General features: G+C 39.8%; 2 protein-coding genes across 5 annotated transcripts in view; one reads left to right on the top strand and one right to left on the bottom strand.

Annotated features, from left to right (window-relative positions):
- ABCB11 (ATP-binding cassette, sub-family B (MDR/TAP), member 11) overlaps nucleotides 1–6022 on the top strand; it is a 43755-nt gene extending 37733 nt beyond the window's left edge. For all 3 annotated transcript variants that reach the window (XM_010017273.1, XM_010017274.1, XM_010017275.1), the window contains 6 exons: nucleotides 1063–1304; nucleotides 1418–1574; nucleotides 2851–3048; nucleotides 3865–4071; nucleotides 4867–5013; nucleotides 5822–6022. In XM_010017273.1, coding sequence (XP_010015575.1) covers nucleotides 1063–1304; nucleotides 1418–1574; nucleotides 2851–3048; nucleotides 3865–4071; nucleotides 4867–5013; nucleotides 5822–6022 — 1152 coding nt within the window. The remainder of the gene's footprint in view (nucleotides 1–1062; nucleotides 1305–1417; nucleotides 1575–2850; nucleotides 3049–3864; nucleotides 4072–4866; nucleotides 5014–5821) is intronic.
- A 4423-nt stretch (nucleotides 6023–10445) lies between these two features.
- G6PC2 (glucose-6-phosphatase, catalytic, 2) lies at nucleotides 10446–18398 on the bottom strand. Of its 2 annotated transcripts, XM_010017271.1 has the most exons (6): nucleotides 18098–18398; nucleotides 17759–17832; nucleotides 17328–17437; nucleotides 13574–13685; nucleotides 12665–12780; nucleotides 10446–11557 (listed from the first exon to the last, which is right to left on the bottom strand). In XM_010017271.1, the coding sequence occupies exons 2-6, from the start codon at nucleotides 17806–17808 to the stop codon at nucleotides 11046–11048; spliced, it is 900 nt and encodes a 299-aa protein (XP_010015573.1). In that variant the 5' UTR covers nucleotides 17809–17832; nucleotides 18098–18398; the 3' UTR covers nucleotides 10446–11045. The 2 variants fall into 2 exon arrangements, with proteins under 2 accessions (XP_010015573.1, XP_010015572.1); XM_010017270.1 differs by lacking the exon at nucleotides 18098–18398 and having other exon boundaries at nucleotides 11046–11557; nucleotides 17759–17976.
- Between the last annotated feature and the right edge of the window lie 4934 nt (nucleotides 18399–23332).

Raw genomic sequence — 23332 nt, 5'->3', positions numbered from 1 at the left:
TAAACATGGAAAAGCACAGCCCCAACGATCCAATTCACAGCATCTACTTACCAGCTCCCTCACATTGTGCCATGATGCAAGAGATTCGACACTCGATTTTGGCCAGGAAAAAAAGCCCTGAATTTGGATGGAATATTTTTAGTGATTTATATTCAGATCTCTTCCTACTTGCTAAAAACATTCATAAGCCACATACCAGCCTATGGGTTCCCAAAGGAAAGTGTCACACTGTGAAGCTGCTATCAAAGTCCAGGCAACCTACAGCATTTAAACCTATTTCTTAATAAAATTAAGTAGGGTAAAATTAGGATCAAGCAACAAACAGTCAGTTTACTGCTATAGATGAAACTGTAGTGCTATTTCTTGGGGACCCAAATTATGACCAGCAACAAAGCCCCAATATAAAGCCTACAATTAATTAAAGCTCCAGAGAAGTTTCCATGGCAATTATCTCATAATTTCCTTTGTTGCATCTTTCTATGCACATAGGCAATAATGTGCTTACTCTTTGCCTATGTACAAGGTAAAAATCCTGGAAATGGTGTCACTGATGTTAGAGGAATAAATGTGTCACCTTCTATTTAGTTGTTCCACCTCATCAGGCTTTTTGGACATAAGAGGGAGCAAGTGAGAATACGTAGTAAATTCAAGTGGGTTTAATTCATGAAATAGAAGTTGGGGATAGCATCCCTTCTAACTCCCTACTGCTATAAGTGAAACAAAATAATTGAAATAAACACCTTTTCCTAAAACCATTTTTGCCTTTGTGGATGTCCCATTTATTCATATTACGTGAAATAAGTAATAAGCAAGAGCTTGTAACTTAGCTCTAGTGGAGCAGACAGAGCATTACTAGTGAGGGTGTTAGTAGGCAATTGCTTGTAGGAGGATTTCTCTTTAGATTGGCTGATACTTGGGCAGTCGGTATCATATCTGAACACATTTATCTGTGTCATTAGTGCCCTGTGTTCGTGAAAGAATCGTCCATTTGTGAAAGAACACACTCTACTTTTACAAGTAAAAATTAGGAGCTTTTACCCATTTTCTTTTTTTCTCCTCCAGATTTCCAGTGAAGCCCTCTCTAACATCAGGACTGTAGCTGGGATAGGCAAAGAGAAAATGTTTGTCAACAATTATGAGAAGAACCTGGTTATGCCCTACCGAGCTGCCGTCAAAAAAGCGCACGTTTATGGACTCTGCTTTGGCTTTGCCCAGAGCATCGTGTTCATTGCCAACGCTGTCTCCTACAGATACGGAGGGTTTCTAGTTGACACTGAAGGACTCCATTACAGTTTTGTGTTCAGGTGAGCACCTGCCTCGAGCCAGAAGCAGGCTCATCTCCAGCAGCCATGATCTCAATGTAGTGGCCAGTTTCCCTATGGCTTCCCAGGAATGACTATGTTCCTCTTCTGCACAGGGTGATCTCTGCTATCGTGACCAGTGGAACTGCTTTAGGAAGAGCTTCTTCCTATACCCCAAACTATGCCAAAGCCAAAACATCTGCTGCACGCCTTTTCCAGCTGGTTGATCGGCTTCCTAAAATCAGTGTTTATAGTGAAAAAGGGGAAAAATGGGTAAGTGTGGAGATGAGTAATTTGTGATGTCGTTCAGATCAGTGTAAGCCCTAATGCTGCAACAGAGCTTTGTAAGTCCATGAAGATAACTGCTTTACAAGAAGGTTATGCTGAATGTATAACTGTTACTTGTCTTTGCTCTTTTGGAAGCAGTGATCTCTGTACTAGACAGACAGCAAGAAGAATATTAAGGGTGACTATTGGGAATTTGTCAGTGTCGGCTTCCTAAAATCAGTGTTTATAGTGAAAAAGGGGAAAAATGGGTAAGTGTGGAGCTGAGTAATTTGTGATGTCGTTCAGATCAGTGTAAGCCCTAATGCTGCAACAGAGCTTTGTAAGTCCATGAAGATAACTGCTTTACAAGAAGGTTATGCTGAATGTATAACTGTTACTTGTCTTTGCTCTTTTGGAAGCAGTGATCTCTGTACTAGACAGCAAGAAGAATATTAAGGGTGACTATCGGGAATTTGTCAGTGTAAAACTCCTGTAAATTGGAAGAGGACCAATCTGGATGACTCACAGGATAGGATGTTTTTTCTTTCAGCTCTACAGTTTGCATGTAAAACTATAGCTAGCTTATAGTGGAGGCGTTTTTTCCATTCACATCAAGATGTTGGGGGTGTTCATGAGGAGGCAAATCATCTCTGAGTCAGATAAAATGAAAATGCTCAAGTTTTGGGGAACTGAAAAGTCAGACACGGAAAATTTGAAGTTTATTTCTCATTTAACTTACTTCAGAATTAAATGAAAGCTTGAAATAATTGTTATGAACTAAATACATTAAGTATTTTATGTCAAACCATGAAAATTAAGTATCTTGATTCCTTCAGAATTTTTTAACAGAGCTTTTTAGGAGTTCTGGGAAAACTGACCTGAATTCATGTATTGATTTAACGCTGCAAATTTCAATTGAATTCTTTTACCAAATCCAACTGTTTGCACGGCTGTATTATTTGGCCTGTCACCAGATTTACACTTACACAGTGGCTGTATTAAAATAACTTACCCATTGGCGAGGCAATGCTATTTCCAGTTGATGCCTCAGGCAGTATGGGGAAGCAGAGCTACAGTGTTATGTCTAATGGCTTCATCTCTAGGACAGTTACTCCAGTATTGTTCTTACTGCTCTTTCTGGGCTAATTTCGCAAGTACAAATGTCGTGTTTTAAATGAGAGATGTAAGAATGAGGTCTGAGGAAGAGTTACTTTGTACTTTACAACTCAGTTTTTGAGCTGAAGCTCATTGTAGTGTCTTTCTCATTTCTTTTATTCACCAGGATGATTTCAAGGGAAGCATTGAATTTCTTAACTGTAAATTCACATACCCTTCTCGGCCTGATACTCAGGTCCTGAAAGGACTCTCTGTAGCTGTTAAGCCTGGACAGACATTGGCATTTGTTGGAAGTAGTGGCTGTGGTAAAAGCACCAGTGTCCAGCTTCTGGAGCGGTTCTATGACCCAGAGAAAGGACGTGTGGTAAGCAACGGAAATGTTGTTTGCATGCTGTTGTTTTCAGCAATGCTAGAAAGACTCTTCTGAACGTGTCCTACTGTGCAGCTTAGGAGTGGTGGCAGGTACATATGCACCTTGGGGCTTCAGCTCCTTCTCGAACATCTGGCCTGTTTGGACGATTCCCAAATATCATCTTAGATGTATTCAGGCAAGGTCAGAATACTACAAGCCTCAGGTGTACCCCTGTGTATTATGAAGGTTGTAGGCATTTGCCTTGGTAACTGCTGTATGAAATGTACAATGTGTGGCACTTATTGTGGGAGCACAAGCAAAAATTAAGTCCAAATGGAGCAAAAGAGTCTGGAACATCCCTAAATATATAGCTTCAACATGCAGCCTTCTTGCAGGTTGACACTGTCTACATTTACCTTCTAGTCCTTTAGTTAATGATAGCTTAAAAAACTTTTGTTATCTTTTCCCCATGTAAATATTTGACCATCTAGTTTGATTTCTCATTCTTTGGAAAATATAAGTGTGGCAATTGCTATGCCAGGAAGGCAACAAAGCATGTTCCTAGCCCTAAGCAGTTAAATAGTTCACCTTGGACTTCCTTAAGATTAAGCAAATGGTCTGGTGCCTGGCTGGATCACAGACATACCCAGAAAATGCATGTTGTGCACAAAGGAGTCAAAGATAAGAAGAGTCTTCCAATCACTTTAAGCCAGTTGTGTTTGTATTTTAGTAATATGTCAAAATCATTTATTTTTGTTATAAACTGTATGGTTTGTGCAGGTTGTTGTTTCGGAATTATGTTTCAAGTTTTCTCCTATTTCCTGGTAGTTAATAGATGGACACGACACCACGAAAATAAATGTGCAGTTTCTTCGATCAAAAATTGGAATCGTGTCCCAGGAGCCTGTGCTGTTTGACTGCAGCATTGCTGACAATATCAAATATGGCAGTACCGCCAAAGAAGTGACGATGGAAAAAGTCATAGAAGCGGCCCAGAAGGCTCAGCTGCATGACTTTGTCATGTCACTGCCTAATGTAAGTACCTGTGAGGCCTCACGTGTGGACCTACAGCTCATCTGCTTGGTGTTTATTGCAGTGGGAACTGCTTTGAGTCCAGCTGAAGTTGCTCCACATGTATACCTTTCATTTACTTTTCCTGCCGTAACAGTAGGAGCAAAGAGGGTGTCACGGCCATTCATTACGTTCCGGAGGGTTTGGGCATGAGTTGCTACTGGATTTTTACAGAGTAGACAAATATTTATAAAACTGAAATCAGAGGTTACAACTCTGAACTAGGAGAAAAGACTTTTCAAAGCCACAGACATGAGAAAAGCCACAGCACAGTTCACCAGTCAAAGTGTTACAAATCTCGTTCCATACTGTGGGAGATTTTCCTTCTGACCAGGGCATGATACTTTGACAGAAACTTTTGAAGCTTGCTGCTTATGTGCACTTCAGCAGTACTGAAATGCACTGAAATCATATAAATCAAAAGATAAAATTTAGGCACCCAAACCAAACACTTGTCTGGAAAGCCCTTCAGTCGCTTTCAGAGTCTTCTCCCAAATCTAGGGTGGGGGATTTCTTTTGCCTCAGACAAATCAGCCAATGTCCTGCTATCAGAGTTTTCTTCCAGGCCCATCACAGTGCTTCCCCCCCCCCCCCCACTGCACATGACCTCCCCGGCCATGTCTATCACTTGTACACGGTTTTGAAGGAGGAGGCAGCAATGCTCAGTGCTCTCACCTCTCTCCTCCTGCTCTTCCTTCAGGTTGTGCACTGATATCTCTGCCTCCACCTAAATAAAATCTGCCTTTTGTGTATTTTCAGAAATACGAAACTAATGTTGGGGCTCAAGGATCCCAGCTGTCTCGTGGGCAAAAACAACGCATTGCTATAGCGAGGGCCATCATACGAGATCCTAAGATTTTACTACTGGATGAAGCCACATCTGCCTTGGACACAGAAAGTGAAAAGGTAAATGTTCAGGGATAGGCAATAAGGGAAAGGTAATACAATAGCTTACAATTTACAATGCCTTTTTCTGTTCTTTAGAGAAATCCCAACATGCTCCATTACATGACTGCAATCTTGTGTCCCATTGTTAATTCAGCACTTACTTACACCTTTAATGGGTTTTGAGAAAGATCCAGGAAGCATAGCTATAAAAAAGCTGCCAGCTGCATGGGCTCTCAGACTGCCAGTGACAGGCAGCACCTTCCAGAAACGTGCATGCTTATTCCCTGGGTTTCAGAGCATTCAGTGGGAATCTCTCATAAATACAGCTTCTGCACTTTAATAAACTAAAATATATTCAAGCATACAAATAATGGGCCCGAATGTCCAATAAAAACAGCAGTGAGGGGGCCAAGAACTTGGGCAGTAATTTGCTTAACTTGGTTACACCCTAATTAGAGAAACGATGGAAATTTAAAAAGATCCACTGAGCTGACATTCATTGTGTCAGTTAATAAAGGCGTGCCTTAATTTCTATTGCTGTCCATGTTTACCTGTCACAGAATCATAGAAGCAGCATCAACTAGGTTGGAAAAGCTGCTTAAGATCATCAAGTCAAGTCCAGCCTTTACCCCAGGATGTTCCTTTTTGTACTGCTAATAAACCCAGCTAAGTACACCTACTAACAGAACCTCTGATTTAGCCTTGCAGTCACTTTTACAAGTGTTGCACAAACACAGTTAATTAACCTGAAGCAATCACGTTTCTCCAGCTCTGACTCTCTTTAGTTTGCATATTTTCACTCTGACACTTGGTCTGTTGCCTTTAGACTGTGCAGGAGGCACTGGATAAGGCCAGAGAAGGGCGTACCTGCATTGTCATTGCCCACCGCCTGTCCACGATCCAGAATGCTGACATCATTGCTGTCATGTCACAAGGAGCCGTCATTGAAAGAGGCACTCACGATGAACTGATGGCCATGCAAGGAGCTTACTACAAGCTTGTTACCACTGGAGCCCCAATTAGCTAAGCCACTGTATTCTAAATGTGAAAGATTCCTTTTCCCTGTTCGGACCCCACTGTGCTACAAACTGCTCTACAACACTGTGAGTTCTTCGGTACCCTAAATGTATGTAGCTTTCTGCATCATGCACACTTGTCAGGCACATGCAGGGCACTAAGCATAGTCTGATGTATTCAGGAAGTACCTCAGCCCACTACTAAGGGGAAAAAAGCCTGAAAATGGGCAAGATCTTCGCTGGCGAGCAGGGGAATTGCCACCACCTGCAGTTAGGATGCACAGTCCTGTCTTTCCTCAACTAGCTATCAGGGAAGACTCTGCTCTACTGCTCTGGAAATTGCCACTTTGCTAGGTAAGCTAAATAAGAATACTGAGAATACTGCTGTGTATCTGAAGGGATCAGATCTTTCCTTGGTCTGCAGAGGATTACAACAGCCACCCTTACTGGGCTGTGGGTACAGACCCCCACCCTTACACGCCTTCACATCTTACCTGTCAGGCTGGGCTTCTGCTGTGTGCTGTGACAGCAATAACACGCTGGTGCCCTGAGCCTGGTCTGGCCGTGCCCCTTCAACAAAGCCCTGTCCTTACAAAGAAGGCAGCTCCAAACAAGTAAGGGAAGCAGTCAAGGAGAGTAACAGAAGCTGGTGAGGATCATTTGCCCTACACTCACTGCTCAGATCAAAACTGTCAAATAGATTTTGAATAGGAATAAATGCTTTAGTTAAATCACTGTAAAATCCAACAGTTAATCATCACAGTTACTAAAACACTTCTATAGAGATGGTGATGGGTAATATGTCCTCTTTTTTCAGAAGGAAAGACTATGATGAGGATTTTTACAGAAATCCTAAGTATATTCAGTAAAGGTGGAAAAAAATAACCTTAATTAGCTGATAAACAGAGGCACAATTAATTAAGAAATGGCAAAGGTCAGGAAGTATCTTCTGGCAGAAGCTTGTCCCTGTAACAGTTTGTTATAAGGTCTATCGCATGTTTCTCTGAAATATGTTATTGGTTATTGTGTGCAGGACAACAGGACTCTTCCCTTTAGTGACTTTTAGGCCCTTGAAGACAAAGCAGAGAGACAGGAAGTCTAAATTTCTTTCAAAATTTAAATCTTGATTTTGAATCACAGAGTATTAATGGGAAAAGTCATTCTTCATGTCCTAAAAGCTGCAGCTGGGGGGCAGGTTGACCCACTTTAGAACAAATCCCAGCACAATGGAGTTCCTTATAAATCCATACCACAGTACCAACTGCTGCAAACTTGAATGGAGCTGTAAGGACAAACACTTTATTAGGATACATCCCTTAATTCCAGGCAGAAAGAAACAATTTCAACTTCTGTACAACTCCATTAATAGAATTACTTCAACAGACCCAGCTGAACTCACATAGCTGACACTGAAACACTGTTTTGCCAAGGAAGTCTGTGTTTTAATCTTTAACTGAAAATGAAAGAGGAAGCTGAATTATTTGCCTCACGGTTTAATCTTTTTAGCCTTTTTATGTTTCAGAGCAATAATTAGTTGGATGGCTCAGGACTGAAACTACTGACAGAGTGACTATGAATAACCTATTGACATACCTGTAAGATACTTAATTTATATTAGGCTTTTATTAAAAACTATAGTGACCAGATACTTAGTCCATAATTCTTTTTGCATAAAGAACACCACTTTTGTGGCCCAAATTATACCAATAAATTGTATTTTTTTACTGGCTCTTGTGCTTTAGTGCTTCACCTCTTCCCCTTCAGACAAGTAGATGGGTATCTTACAGCAAGTAACAAGTATTTCTGTGATTTTGGATCATATTTCTCACATGTGTCTGCTGTCCAGAGAAGGCCAATGCAACTAAGTAGTCCCTGCCTCCAAAGGAGCCTGCCATCTCTTTGCAGGAGCACAGCTACATGGGCCCCACTGGGAAGTACTACTACAGCTCTTCATCATACAACCATCCTATTTTTAGGCAACTAGTAAATATTGGGAGCTGTATATCAGGAAGTATGCCTGTAGAACAGACAACAATCATGCTGTACACAAACACATTGGTATTACAATTTTTGGGTGCCATCTCCTGCCACTTCCTATCTGTGTGCTTTTGACCACTTGATTATAAAGCCCTTCAGTACCTGTGTGAAGGGATTAAAGTGCAAGTGGACCTGCACAGTGTGTCTGGGCATGAGTGACAACCCTTGACTGCACACCACAGAGTTGGACTGGCCTTTCCTCTGCAGCTGCCTCACAGGTAAGATCTCCCAGCCCTGGAGCTTAGTGACAAGAGCAGAGCCAAAGGCATTTGCTTATGCCTTGCAGAGCCAACTCTGAGTTACTAGTCTTGACAGAAGTGATGGTGGTGGTTGGTGTGTCCTGCTGTATGTTTCTCTGCATGGTCCCTGGTAACTGCATGATCTGGTTTTCTCACCACCCTATTCCTCTGGATAAATATGTTTTGGGATGACACCTGAGTAACTACTCTGCAAATACAGCCCCTACTCAAGCTAGACTATTCTGGGCAGGAGCAGCCTGTCTGTGGCCAGTCCTTCCATCAGGAAGCCATAACAGGGAATGGGGCGGCTGAGAAGCTGCGTATTAGCAAAAGTGAGTAGTTCAGCCCATAATTGTGCAAGTGTCCACACTCCCAATCTGTTCCAAATATTAACTATATGAAAGGCTGCAAAAGTTTGGTGAAGTAACAGTTTAAACAATTATTAATAGCTCTTAGTTAGGGTGCCACACAATCTTATTACATAAGGCTCGAAGCATAATTTTTAACTCTGATAAATTCACGAAAGCCCAATGAAGGGAGATGAAGGCCTATTTCACTGCATCCACTAAATGGCTGGATCCTAATTTACAATTCTAGTTCTATCAAAATACAACATTATAACCTGATACTTGTTTATCCCACCACTCTGGCTAACTAACTTAGACATTTCAGTAGCCCTCTCTGGAGATTCTTCAGGCAGCTGCACACAACTACAGCCCAACACACTCAGCTCAGACAGAAAGTGTCTTACTCTACTGTCATTACTTTATCCATAGGTTCATTTCTGAAGTTACTGATAAAAATCAAAGTAATTTAATTTACTCAGTTTCCCCACCATTCTTGGGTTTAGTAATGTTTTAATAGCTGTAGAAAGAGTAAGAGGTGGTTCAGACAGGAAACTGATCTTTGTCCCTTTCCCTAAAGCACTGATGTTGTGGGCAGAATTAACTGGGCACCAAGAAAGCAAGTGAGAACCCCTGTCTTCTCACATGTCTGTACAGGACCTAGAACAACACTGCAGAAATACTCATCGTCATTCTACATTTATGGTTGTGTCTATCCCATGATTCTTCTGTCAGTATTGAGAAGCACAGACCCTCATGTGGTAGGAACTTACAAATGTGGTATCTGCTCCTACAAATCCCTTACTGTTGGCCAGGAATAAGGAAGAGAAGGATACCCAGACCAACTTAAGAGTTTCATGGTGCCTCTGTAGGCCACCTCACCAGTAGGAAATAACAAAGCACAGAGCAACTTGAACATGAGAGAAACAACTGTCATAGCTGTCTTTGTACACTTCATTATTTGCTTCTAGTCCCATTAGCTTAGTAATTTTGCTTCAGGAGTCACAATTATAGAACAGACTGGCTTCAGGCCAGCTGCTGCGGGAAAAAAGGGTTTAGAGAACCATCTAAGAAGATACCAGGAGATGCATAAAGCACAATACTCCTCAGGCTGTTAAAACCAGATGATTAATTTTCTTAAGGCAGGCTTAGCAGGCACTTGAGTAAGGATGCCTGTTTCAGATTTGCTTCTGTAATTTGTACCATGTTCATTCTTAAGGGCCAAATCCAACTATTCACCTATTTTCTCCATTAAGTAAGGTTCGTTCCATTTCAATTATCACACATCTAACTGGAAGTCTAGAAGCAGTATCATATTTAAATCTTCTAAGCCTTACTGCTAATTAATGAATAAACAAGGAAAATACCTGCCTTTGCTTATTTAGAGTATCCATTTTATATAGCAAACATATTTAACATATCAATTACTTGTGTGCTTAGGTAACCAAAGCTGACAAGAATATAAACTTACAGTGACAGTCTGCAATCACACTGTCATGATTTACTCAACTGCTACCAGCGATTCAGGCATGTGACTTGACCTGAGAGAACTAGACTAGTTTACCTTTGCAATACGGAGCTTGAACAACATTCTCAAGGTGATATGCTGAGATGATTTCATTATTGACAATGTTCTTCCTTTGTTGCTCTGTGCAGACGTACAAAACCCAAACTTTCGTTACACCGTATTTATGCATTTTCAACATCAAAGGTGTAACCTGTATCATTCACGATTTATGTGACCACTTTCAAGAAGCAGAAATGACAAAAGCCACACAGTAGTGCAAAAATATCGTCTACGGAGTCTAATAGAAATAAACTTCCTTTTTTTTTTTTTTCCCCCTCATCTGGCTTAATCAGAAGCTGTTTTGCTCAGGAAGCTCAGTAAGTTAACTCTAAAGCCTTGTTTATAACTATGCTGGCCTTTTTCACAGTGCCTGGTACAGCTGTACAGTTGGAGGGGGTGTGATACTATCACACCCTTCTCTAGCAGTTTAATATACAACTATCTATATATAAAAAAATTAAATATTGAGTATCACTATGTACAACTGAGGCTCAAAGCACCATCTAGCTGGAGATGGACAGAACTAAAAGACCACCAAGTAGCTATATAAAACTAGTTGATTATACTTTAAAACTTTGTTATGACCTAGAGTATTGGATCATTTCTAACCATACTGCAGTGTGGTTGCAATATTTCTAGGAAAAAAAAATAATCAGCAATTAGTTCTGAGCTGGCAAGGTCATTCTTGAATGCACTGGTGTTGGGTGCACTAGTTACTTACCAGAAGCACATGAAAGATGCAGCAGCATCCCCTTGGGTTAAAATGAGTTGGCAAAACTGCCTTTTGGTGAGGGTTCTTGATCAGTTCATATCCATCCCCCCATTGCTAACCATCTGGGAACTGTATCTAATTAAGTTTCTTTTCAGTTGTCCTCATTAATGAGTGGATACAGTACGGAACCAAGGCAACTACAGTCAGAGGCATAGCTGCACTCTTAAAAAAAGAGAGAATGTAGAACAAATATTCAGTATGAGTAGGTATCTTAATAAAATTATACAGCTGCAGTGTAGCTAAAGAAGCAGCTATACACAACACACGGAAACTTATCTTACAGCTATTTTTACCTCTGCAGCTCATGATGAACATTTCAGAATTAACTCCAAGACCTAAGCCAAAGAGTGCACCTAAATTCCTCACCAGTCCAGCAAATGGAGTTGTGTCAATGTTTATCCAGTCTGGGTTGGCACACCACTTCTTGGCCTTTGGAACAGACCACAGCAAGTCAATATCAAGAAGCTTAAGGACCAGATAAAAGCCAAGGGCAAAGACGAAAAGAAACAAGTTTGTCTTGATGTACATTCTCAAGCTTGCTGTCTGAATAGCAGGGGTATGCTCAAATGCTTCTGCCACCAGAATGCCTGCAGATTAGAAACTCAGTGTTACAGGGAACAATATACTCATACTTTGAAGAAGCACTTTTTACAGTGCCCCTGCAGACTCTGACTTTGGAAGATACGTATTTTATATATAGATAAGTATCTATACACATACAATTTACCATTTCTGTAGTACAGTACAAAACCTTTTTTCCTTCTTGAAAATGGTAATTTAGAAAAAAAAAAAAAGAAATTCAACACCAAGTACTACATGGCTTCTTTGATATGAAGCACAACTTAGGTCTGACTGCACCTCCTGGATGACAACCTATCAAATATTAGATGTAAACTAGAACATTCCCTTTCCAAAATAGTACCTCACGCAAAGACTGGCCCCAGCAATGCAGAATTCAATACCAGTTCCAACACAGGCTTTGATTACTGAAGGAAAAGACACAGAACATCCTTCTTACTCATTTTATCCTGGTTATGGAAAGGGAGACCTGGACTGCTGGCTCTCAGCCAGTGCTGCCCAGGCTGCTGTGCATCCATGAGAGTGGGAGCAGGCAGCCTGCACCCAATGCTCAGGTCAAGACCCTCCTCAAGATCAGATAGATACTAGAGGGATTGTTCATAGTCTGAACTCCCTAAATACCAATCTGAAACATGTTTAACTCTGAAAAACATTCATTAGCTTCTTAAATCACGCTGGCGAGTTGCACTGCAAGTTTGCATTTTTCTCTAGGCCTCTGGCCCCATGCTTGTCCACACTGCACACATGGTAGTTTATGCCTGGACACCATTTGAAGTGAACCAAATAGCTTCCCTGTAAGAGGACCAACTCCCTCTCTGATCCCTTCCACACAGATAAAGATCAGGTGCAGCCACACCAGGTGGAGCTAGTCTGTGGCAGTGTGCAGCATCAAATGGCACATGCACAAGGTCTCACTCCTCATGTGAATTACAGAGACAGCAGATAACTCACAAATTTTACTGTTAGGCTGTCATCACAATCCTTCTGGGGAGAGAAGAGCACCACCCACCAGAGCTGCAAGCTAAGTAGCACTACTAAAAATCTCTTGCCATCTCTCATACTTTATTTTTCTCAGATTTTGCGTACACGTTGAAAAGAAAAACTAGCAGCATTACCAGCAAATACTCCAAGAATAACTTGATGAGGGAAATGCGTTGCTATGAATACCCTCGAGATGCACACACTGATCTGGATAATCCAAAAAATACTCCAGAGGAATGACCATGTCAGTCTAAAAGGGAAAAATAAAATTAAGACAAGATTTAACCTACTAATTTACACCAGGCCCCTTTGTGTCAGGCTCATATTTTTACCAAGCAGAGGGTGACAAGTAGAAAAGTTTGCAAACAGGTGATTAACAACCAGAATTCAGTACTAAAACATTATCAAGATTGTTTGCTCTTGTAGCCACATCTATGGCTGCAGGAACACATCCCAGTAGTTTTAGGCCCAAGATGCCACCATGGTTTTAGCAATAAAAGTCATCAATGGTGAATTAAATTAGGACTAGTACCTTGAACATACTTCTTATCATAAAGTCATATCTAAAATACAAAAGTTCAATTATTTGATGACAAAATTCACACAGTATGGGAACAACCTTGGAAACAACAGCCATCAAAGCAGTTATAAAAGTTCCCCACAGGGCTGAGTAAGATGCTGCACTGACCTTTGCCAACTTCATGCACATTTGCTTTAAAATGGGCCAAGGCAGCAACCATCAAAGCAGTAAACAACCTTTAACAGAAGCTGATTCAGAGAGATTTTATGCAGTGACTGTAAATTAATAAACACCAATCTATACAAATGGATAAATCCTCTGAATATTCTTTCTTTTCAGCTGAAGCAGATCATAATAAACAGTTGGGTTTTTTTGTTGTTGGGGTTTTTTTTGTGTTGGTTTTTTTTTTTAACAAGCTGGCCAGTGCAGACCGTGAATATTTTGTTAAAGTAAGTAAGTCTGTTAAAACAGAGCATGAATATAAAGAAATATCTGCATGAGTCAGAATAGTGGTGACACTGACCTGTGAAGGCTAACTGCTGATTTATCTTTCCATCTAACTGTGTAGCTAAGTGCTGCAGTGACCATTACATACCAGATGCAAGAAGATCCCATAGCATGTCCGGATGGGCTTCCTAGTAAAAGCAAAAAGGAAATGTTTCCATAACACTTGTTGTATAGAAAATGTCTACTGGCACCTAATCCTCAGGCACCCAATCAATCAGAAAGAAAATGGTTAGCAAAGGCTGGAAGAAAATCAACTGCTTCTCAAAAGCTAATTTTTTCAGAAGACTCATCCAAAGGGAATCCAGAATATTTGTCTGAAATCAAGTAGGTAACAGCTTAACCATCTTACGCTGGTGTCTTGATCGGAAAGCATAGAATTTTTCTATTACTTAGCTTTGGATTGTGATTATGTATTTATTTTAAAAGAATAGCACCTAGGGGTCTCTTAGGGCTTGTAATATAGAAGTTATATATGAGGACTGGCTAAGACAGGTTTTAAATAGGCTACCTCATAATTAAAGGTGCAACAGCGAGATTTAGCTCTTTCTAACATTCTAAACTAAATTACCAGTACAACTCAAGACAGCCCTTCCAAATTGCCTTTTATCTGCTTTACCAATTACCATGGCATTAGCAATTGTGATTGTGATCTGTGTCTCATTAGTAATATTATAGGTAATTAACATTCTAGGGAGTTTTGTAATAAATAGAGAACTGTATCTGAAGTGTGATGGAAGAACTGTGTCTTTATGCTTTACTTTGATTTATTTTATAAATTTTAAGGTGGTGTACAACTTAAAATAGCTTGGAAAAATTATTAGTGGAACTGGCACATGAAATGATGTTGTAACGTACCAGAGTAATGGCTGTATTCACAGTAGTCTATAACAAGGAACACACTCTTCTAGAGATCAACAGTGATTTCTTTTTAGTCCAGGTATAACAATACATGTGTAATTTGTTTTAATCTAATGAGTAAAATTTTAAGTTTGCTGGAAACAATATGAAGCCACAGGGAAGTTCCTACAACCATGGAAATCACCAAAATACAAAGTATGCTGGCATGATGCAAGGGATACGATTCCTAAAATTACTTCTTTTCCCCTGTTCACCAGGGAAGGAGAGAAAATTAGATAATTGGAATCTGTCTGTACCAGACTTCTACAGCTTGGCTTTCTGTGGAAACAAAAGAGAAGTAAAAGGGACAGGGTTATTTCACTGTCAGAAGAAAACATTTTGGCTGAAGAATGTATTATGATTCAGCGCTACATGGTAGCTTGCAAAGAAAAAGATTATTTCATTGAAGCAGTAAAGCGGGAATGTCTAAGGAGGACAAACACAATGATTTCCGTCTCCCTGAACTTATTTTCGGTACTCTCCTTGGCAGTATCTTTAGTAGTCAAGCTACCAACTATTTTGTTTATTTCAGAACATATGTACACTTCTAAACCTCACAACAGAACAGATATCACTGATAAGGAAACCATAATGTTGTATATCAGCACTGGGAAAGCTTCTTCGTTGCCATCGAGGAAAACAATCTAGGAAAAATGTTTCATAGCTCATCTGCAAATTACCTACTAGAAGCAGCATAAGCTCCAGTTTAAGGTTTATATTCTCAAAATCTTACAAATACCAGAGAAAAGACAGCTGCAGGGTTTTAGTTCAGTTCATTCCAGAAGTACAAACCAAATTCAGTTCCTAGATTGCTTGCCATGTCATCGTATAAACAGTTCTTTTAGTTTGAAGGAAAACAACAGTTTGCCTTTTGTTGAGCCACAGAGTTTGGGGTTAGCAGTATTTGGATATGCCTTTCTCATGCCTGCGGCTGCTTCTCTAGTCTTTTCATGTAAATTGCACATTTAAAAAGTGTGGGAAGTACAGTGTAGGCTCATACACTGACTGTGTGCACCTAACAGCTGTGCTGACTGCACCTCTTCTTGTTAATGAGGGAAAGGTGTCTGAGATATTATTGTTGATTGTCAAGGGCAAATCTGGAGGTGGGAGAAAATGTGGTCATTATAAGAAAAATTCAGGAATCAGTATGACAGTTGTACCCACTGGACAGAAACAGGAATGACTTGTTACTTCAGGAAGAAAAACCTTCTGGTTCAATGAATCAAAATGAAACACACTGACTGGTTCCTTAGCCAGGGCTTGGAATTACATGCTGCTGAATGGGCTCAGTTCTGAAGGCTTTTGAAAATATCTGAAGGACTTTAATACTTTGGGTTAGGTCCCAAATGAATTCACTCGAAACAGACTGCAGATCACATATAGACCATGCATTATAAACCTGCCTGGTACAAGGGCTTAAGCTTCTAGTTCAAAATTACAATGGGATATAACGCACAATATTGTTAACGAAATACAGCTCTAAAAAAAAAAAAAAAAAAAGCTTGCAGTGGCACTGTCGAGGCACTAAGCACATTCGTTTCCACAGTCAGTATTTTCTTGTACCATGAATTCAATGAATCCAACTGAATTCAGCCAGTTAGCTCCAAGCAAGTTTACCTTGTTTCATATTAGGCAGGGATGCTGTCGTGGTTCAAGCCCAGCCGGCAACTTGGAACCATGCAGCCGCTCGCTCACTCCCCCCCTCTTCCTTCCTCCCCCCGCTCCCGGAGGGATGGGGAGGAGAATCGAAGGAATGTAACTCCCACGGGTTGAGATAACAGCTCTCCAGTAACTAAGGTATAATACAAACCACTGCTGCTACCAATAATAATGATAAGAGGAATAAAAAGGCGAGAGGACACAACCGCTCACCACCCGCCAACCGATACCCAGCCTGACCCGAGCAGCGATCTGGGCCTTCCGGGTAGCTCCCCCCAGTTTATATACTGGGCATGATGTGCTGTGGTATGGAATACCCCTTTGGCCAGTTTGGGTCAGGTGTCCTGCCTCTGCTTCCTCCTGGCTTCCCCTCCTCCCTGGCAGAGCATGAGACTGAGAAAGTCCTTGATCGGAGTAAACATTACTTAGCAACAACTAAAAACATCGGTGTTATCAGTGTTGTTCCCAGACTGAAAGTCAAAAACACAGCACTGCACCAGCTACTAAGAAGGAGAAAAAATGACTGCTGTAGCTGAACCCAGGACAGTTGCACAAGCTCATTTAAACTTGAGCAATATTGCATTTGAGTTCCCCAGAGAAGACAATGACATTAAAAAAGTGAAAATACATGAAAAAGGTGCATTTTTTTTAAGAAATGTTATTTTTTCCCCCCCTATATTTGTACACGTAGTGTATGTCCCCCCCGTTCAGTGCCAGTGTATGATTCTGGGAAGAGGGATTCCATTTCCACCTGTGATACATTACATGATTGATTTTTGACACTATTGTTATTTACTCTTAACCACCTACTACCTCTTAATGGTTTGAATAATCCTTGCAATAGTGCACAAGCCCTCAAACTCAATGCCCTGCTGCTCTATTTTGGAACCCTCTTAGACAATGTGGTAGTTCTCTTCCCAAGGTGATGACATTGGCACTGCAACTGTTGCTAAAAACGATCTCTCAAAGCAGGTGAATCACTCTTTCTGAACCCATGACACAGGTTTTAAATTCCTCACTGATAGACTGGTTCATTCTAGTAGGAGTTATTTTTAAAGCAAATCTATCACATTTTATTTCTTCATCTCTTCCTGTGTTCTGCTGCAATTTTAGACATGAGCTCTGAGATTTGTATATCATGTAAATCACACCCTCTCCCTCCAAAAGCCACTATCTCTATTAAATGTGCTAATGTAATCTCCAGTATTTCTTACCTGGTCCAGTTTCACATGTTATAGGAAACTGTTCAAGGCATGGGCTTGACTGATTGGGATAAATCATTGTTTCTTGCACCCACCAGTATGGGCGATGGCCAAATAAAATCCTGCCAAAAAAAAAAAAAAAAAAAAAGCAGAAACATGTTATTTTTATGTGAAAAGGCCTCAGTAAAGCATGATAAATACTCTTACAAGGAATACAAAGAGCTATATTGCCAAAATTATTCTGTAATAGTTCTATGAGATGTTCTTGTCTTATCAAAATGTCATTTCAAACATATGTTAAATATCTTCATTGTGATTTCCTGTTTTACAGTTACAGGGCAAAGTCTACTAGTACATTATTCACAGAAAGTTTTCTAAACTTGAGGCACATATCGTAACCATCATTAAAAATACCATACTTTAAAATAATTCCAACTTCTTACCATTTAAATATGAGGTTGAACCAATCACCAATGACTGCCACCCATATCATTTTAGTACCAACCACTTGGTTGAGCTGAAACCAAAGAGGAAAATAAATTAAGAATATATTCCGGGGATCGCCAACGTGTGACATAAAATTAAGCAAATCCTGGTAAGCCCTGTAGTCCCTCTGTAAATGCTGAATGATAAGCACGCCATTGCTATGAAGGAGATCCATCTAAATGGATTAAACTGTACTTGAAATACAGTAAAGTTCCTTTAAACCAAGTTTCTAGTGATGGAGAATAAGAACCACAGAGGGGAGCTATTAAAAAATGAGAGCAGGTGATTGACGTTGCCTTTATATTGTACCAGCGCAGTGTACCCAGCTGTTGCTGGAACACGTGGCTCCAAAGCGCCAGGAAAGCATACGAGTCTGTTAGCACTGGAAAGCTTTTCTGTTTGCAATTGTAATTGGAGGAAGCTAAGTGAAGTACATGCTGAGCAGCAGCAAATTGTGGGGAAAGTTCTGTGGAAACACAATGTGTAACTTACGCAATCCTCTCTATGAACAGTTGGAACATGTTTGCTTGAATTTTCTCACAGTTCATTTCTCTGCAGGATGGACATCAGTAATGTGTATACTTCATTAAGTGTTGCCTGTATAAAGGATAGAAAGAATACACAATTAAATGGTCTTTGCAGAACTGTCATCAAAGCTGTACATTTCACTTTGAAACAGAATTTGGCTACCATGATGTGACTGCTACTTTGCACAACATATTTTCAGTCATGGAAAATAAAACTAGCCATCAACAATGCTGCTGAGATCTAGATTCTTTTTTAAAGCAGCAGTATTCTCAAAGCACTGAAAAACAATTGTTTCCTTCATACAAGAGGCCACGTTAATCCAGGGCACAATGCAGATGAAGCTTAGTCTCCAAGTCATCTCATTCAGTATTGCCATTCTTGCATACTGCTTACACGAGGCAAGTCCTACACACCTCTGCCAGAAGGAGCTGAAGCCCAACCTCCTGCAGGCCCCCTTCTTGCTGCCCAGCCTACCAGAAACGTGACCTGCTGCACAAAGCATAGAAAGCCTGGGAAGAGATGATGAGGAAGGAGTATTTCCCTGAAGTATTCCCAAGTGAAACACTTAGGTTCTGCAGGACAAACAGCCAAGAGGCAAGTGAGATTCTGCCAGATAGCAGGATTTTAAGACTATACAGCAAATAACATAATAGCACACAAGATTTATCAATATTAGTACTAATAACTGTAGCATAGGAAAAGATTATTAGTTTGTGAGGTGGCTACATGAAAAACCTTTATCCAGATGAGATTAAATGGATACCAAGAGTCTGATGATACCATCATCTGATATCATGGGAGCAACAAGAAGAAAACTTCAGTTACCAGGCTCCAATATTCAGACATATTAATATCTTTTACTAAAGATTATCTATATATCTGCAACAATTAAAATCAGAAAAACAAAAGCAGCTGTATCTATGCACTGCGCACCTCCCTGCTGCTTTCTCCATGGCACTTAAACTATACAACTTGTGGAGTCAAAGATACAAACTACTTCACTGGTTTTGCTGAAGAGAGATTTAACAGCTTAACCTAGCTTTACGATATGTGATCAGGGAAGTCACATGGAAACATTAAGTAGATTCAACAAATAAGGCATGACAATTAAATGGACTTACAAGACCTCTCTTCCTGACACAATCTCACATTTACTTCAGCTACTTGCATTTACTTTAGCTATTAACAGTCCGTTTTTAGAAACTTTTTAGCAGATTTAAATCCTGTATGTTTATTGCTACCCACTGCATTGAGCTAGGTAGAAAACCTTTAAGTTAAAGAGCAATTTCAAATTATATGCACTGTTTCTGAAGAACTACTACAAACTTTTTGCATACATTGACTGAATTATTCACTTCAACCGATATCAACTCATTTCAAGGAAAACCCTTCCAACCCCAAAATGTCAGGATATTTCAACAATTAGTTTTTCCCAGCTTTTTATTTGCAAATATCTGGGGAGGTTTGTTTCTTGCTAAGCCAAGCTGTATAGCTTATAGCTTTGTAGGGTGTCTGGCAAGGGAACTGTCATATAAATGAAACTGATGGAATTTATTTTCTGTCTCCCAGTTCTTTCCCAAGAATGTACTTGTTTAGAAACATCTCTCTCTCAAGTAACTTTTTATACATTATTACTAGAAAAAAATGTCCTTTTGTCACATTTTTTTTCCTGCAAAATCATCTCTCCTTTAAAGATAAGCAGGACTTTGAATAACAATTAAAAAAGGGAAAAAAAAAAAAATCACGCTTTTATGCATGTCTAGGCTTAATATGCAAAAATGTGGAGAATCTGAGCTTTTTCTTCTGTTTATCAGTCTAGATTATAAAGAGTAATTAGTGTAAATGCAAGCCGGTGGCTGAGTAACAGCCATCTTCTAGCACTTAGTTAAAGCAGCAACTGTAAGATGTTAAGTCTGAATAACTATTGTTCCATAAAGAAAAATATTTTGCAATAAGTAAGTTTTTACCAAGAGTCAATTTAATGTCCTCAGGAGAGTCTACCAAGTAATAAAATAGATCACTTTCTAGTCTCTCTATAATGCCACCATTGTTACTCAATAGTATCAGAAAAACTGCCACACAGAACGTGCAGAACCATTACAGTAACTTTTTGCATAATTTTTTTATTTATAAATACAAATCCACCCACCCACTCATATTCTCCACTGGGATAGTGCTGCCTCTGCTCTGGCTGAACTTTTCTTCAGGCAGAACCACTCAGGCACACTTTGGTTCTCCAGAAACTCTTTTAGTATAACCTGTGAAGAAAGTATGTCTTGGCAATGTTTTAGTGAAGTAACCTCTTTTAGTATAAATGCTAAAGGCCTCCTGCTACTGATTTTCATTTTAAAGATTCTGATGCTGATTATCTTTCTGCTCAGACAGATAAAAAGATAGGCACCTTAGACATAATGAAGACTAATGGCTAACACCCAACATAAATAATCTCTAGTTGTCTCCTAAATTATTTCTGACTGTTTCAGAAGCTCCTACATTCACATGTTAAGAAATACCAGGAATCATGTTTATAAAAGATGTTTAGAAAAACCCCAACCAAACCCAAATCTAGAAACAGAAAGCAGGAACTTCTGGGAACAGGTTTCTGTGAGAGCAGCAGTTCAGGTGATGCTCTCACCGTGCCTGGAAGCACAATGGATTGTGCTTCATCCAAGAGACTATCAACAACTGACATGAGAGTCATCTCTTGTCCTGCCTGTGATATTTCACAACCTGTAGAAGTCTGACACACTAAAGACCTTCCTAGTTCTAATAATCAAAGATGGCAAAATTTTCTGAAATACTATATTTAATAACTTCTTTAAACTAACAAAGAAGAAATACTTCCTCGAAAGGCCTCCCCCACCCCGCCCCCGAAAAGCACTGCAAAATGCTTTTGTAATGCACTTAGTGTTGCAAAGTTACTTGAGATAATACGAAATAAAACTATTTGCTGCATTTTAGTATGTGGAATTGTGAAGAATAGTGCTCTGTACAAAATGGTCAAAATGTGTACACAATTAAGTTTTTAAATCAAAGCTTTTGTCTTGTTTTGGTATTACAGAACCAAGGTTTGGCCTTCACATAAATTCTTAGTGCAAAGCAAAAACCTTTAAAATGCTATCTGTTCATTATAAAAAGATTTTAATTTATTGGTATTTTCTTGATACATTTCCGAAGGCATACAAAACCAGAGACTATCCAAAACTTTACATATGCTTGGTAATAATGTAGAAACAAGAATCATGACCCACTGAAGGGAGGATAAAATGTTTATAGCTGCTTTACACCTTCATATTAGAGCAAACATTACATAACAGGTATCGGATGTTGTTAAGCAAATGTTTGCAAGGGAAGGAAAATCCATCAAAGCAAACATCTTCTAAAACACTGTTAATGGAGGCCTGTGTACTGGACCTAACTTTCTGGTACATTATGCTTAGTTAATTGAACAATAACATTAATTTCCACATCAGTGTTTGCACTAGCACTGGAGCAGCTATAAGGATTAAGTAGCAATTTAGTATGTTCACAAGCAAGCACACTGTTTACAACAGCTGACAGCTATTTTCTTAGGTGCGAATACTTTCCAAATGGAACACTGAGAACATATATCTTACTTTTAGATTTAGGAAGAGAAGAATCTTTCAAGAAGCTCCTTCTTTCTTTGTTCCTATATTTCATTCCCTCAAGCATTCCTAATCAGACCCAGGTGGCCCTAGTTAAGGTCAGGCTTCTTCAGGGTTGGACTGACCAGTAGAGGTTTAGCAAATACTAACCTGAACCAGCTGCATTCTCTTGGTTCTGCCACCTTAATCTAATTTTCCTAGTTACTACACTGTCATCATCCCTTGCCATTATGAAGTTCACTATGCAAATAAAGGAAACTAACAAACCTTCTGTTTGCAATACAGTAAGTGCCAAACCTTAATATTCGTGTGTCTGTATGTGTAAGCATAAATGATACAAACAACACATGGAATACAATTCTGGAATGTTCACAAAAAAGTCACGTGTAAGGAATTCTAATTATTCTAAGTATGAATAGTTACTTTTTGGAAATCACAGGCAACCTAGAATTTAACAGTGAATAACAATCCTTCAAGCTCCATAAACTGCAAGCAGAAATGGAGTCTAGACCCACAAGGGCAACAAATCTCCACTGCATTTTTTTTGTTTGCTTTGTTCCTTTTCATTTAACATTTTATTGCCATTCTCTAATCCCTGAAACTAGCCCCATGCCAACCATAGCGCCGAGGTCAGAAACCTACACAGAGAAGTACCTGAGTCTGTTTATTAGCACCAGCTCTTCAATTTTGTGTTCCCTTAGCAGTTTCCACTGAAGCTGCAGTAGCTCTCCAACCCCGAGCTCCCAACTACCCCTTCAACCCAGCTCTGGAATAGCCCCATGTGGACTCTGAGGTATCGGTAAAATAAACCAACAAATCTTTGTCGGCAGTAGCCTGCCCTTCAATTTGATTGCAGGTTAACCGTCACTCTGCTGCTGTTCTTGTACATCTCGGAACCTGAAATTTAACTGAGTAGCCTTGGGTTACAAATACACCCGTGAGGAGCTGGCAAGTGCAGAAAAGGGCTATGGGGTACAATTACACCGTTTCCAGCAAAGCTTTTAGTGCTAAAAACAAGGTAACTTTCTGTGGCAACTTCATCCATCCATAACCACCCTGTGGACTGCTGACAGGAATGCGGGGGGCGAAATCAGAACAAGTGCCTGGACTAAAATTACTGCAAAGTTAGGTGCTAGTGTTTCTGATTACTGAGCCTCCCTAATCAGACCTAACGGAGGATTTAAGCAGCATATGACCTGTGCCAGTTTAGGTCATAAGGCTGTATTTCTTCTTATGTATTACGTTTATGACTAGGTTACCCAAAGTATGTTAATAAACCTGACGTTGGAAACAAGTTCTAACTTCACAGTAACGTAAAGAAGCTAACCTGCTCCCCAGTTCAAGTCTGATTTCGTCCAGTACCGAACCGAAAACAGC

This window comes from Nestor notabilis, unplaced genomic scaffold (genome assembly GCF_000696875.1).
Source record: "Nestor notabilis isolate BGI_N333 unplaced genomic scaffold, ASM69687v1 scaffold12286, whole genome shotgun sequence".
NCBI classification, from domain to species: Eukaryota; Metazoa; Chordata; class Aves; order Psittaciformes; family Psittacidae; genus Nestor; species Nestor notabilis.
The sequence above is the reverse complement of the archived record's forward strand: the minus strand, read 5'-3'. Positions and strand labels throughout refer to the sequence as shown.

Coding starts and splice junctions, on each gene's coding strand:
- G6PC2 (XM_010017270.1), bottom strand. CDS start 17,976: ATGGATCTCCTTCATAGCAATGGCGTGCTTATCATTCAGCATTTACAG. Junction 12,781..13,573: donor TCAGCAGTTAGCCTTCACAG/GTCAGTGTCACC, acceptor TTTCCCTTTTAG/ACTGACATGGTCATTCCTCT. Junction 11,558..12,664: donor TATTCTTGGAGTATTTGCTG/GTAATGCTGCTA, acceptor TCTAATCTGCAG/GCATTCTGGTGGCAGAAGCA.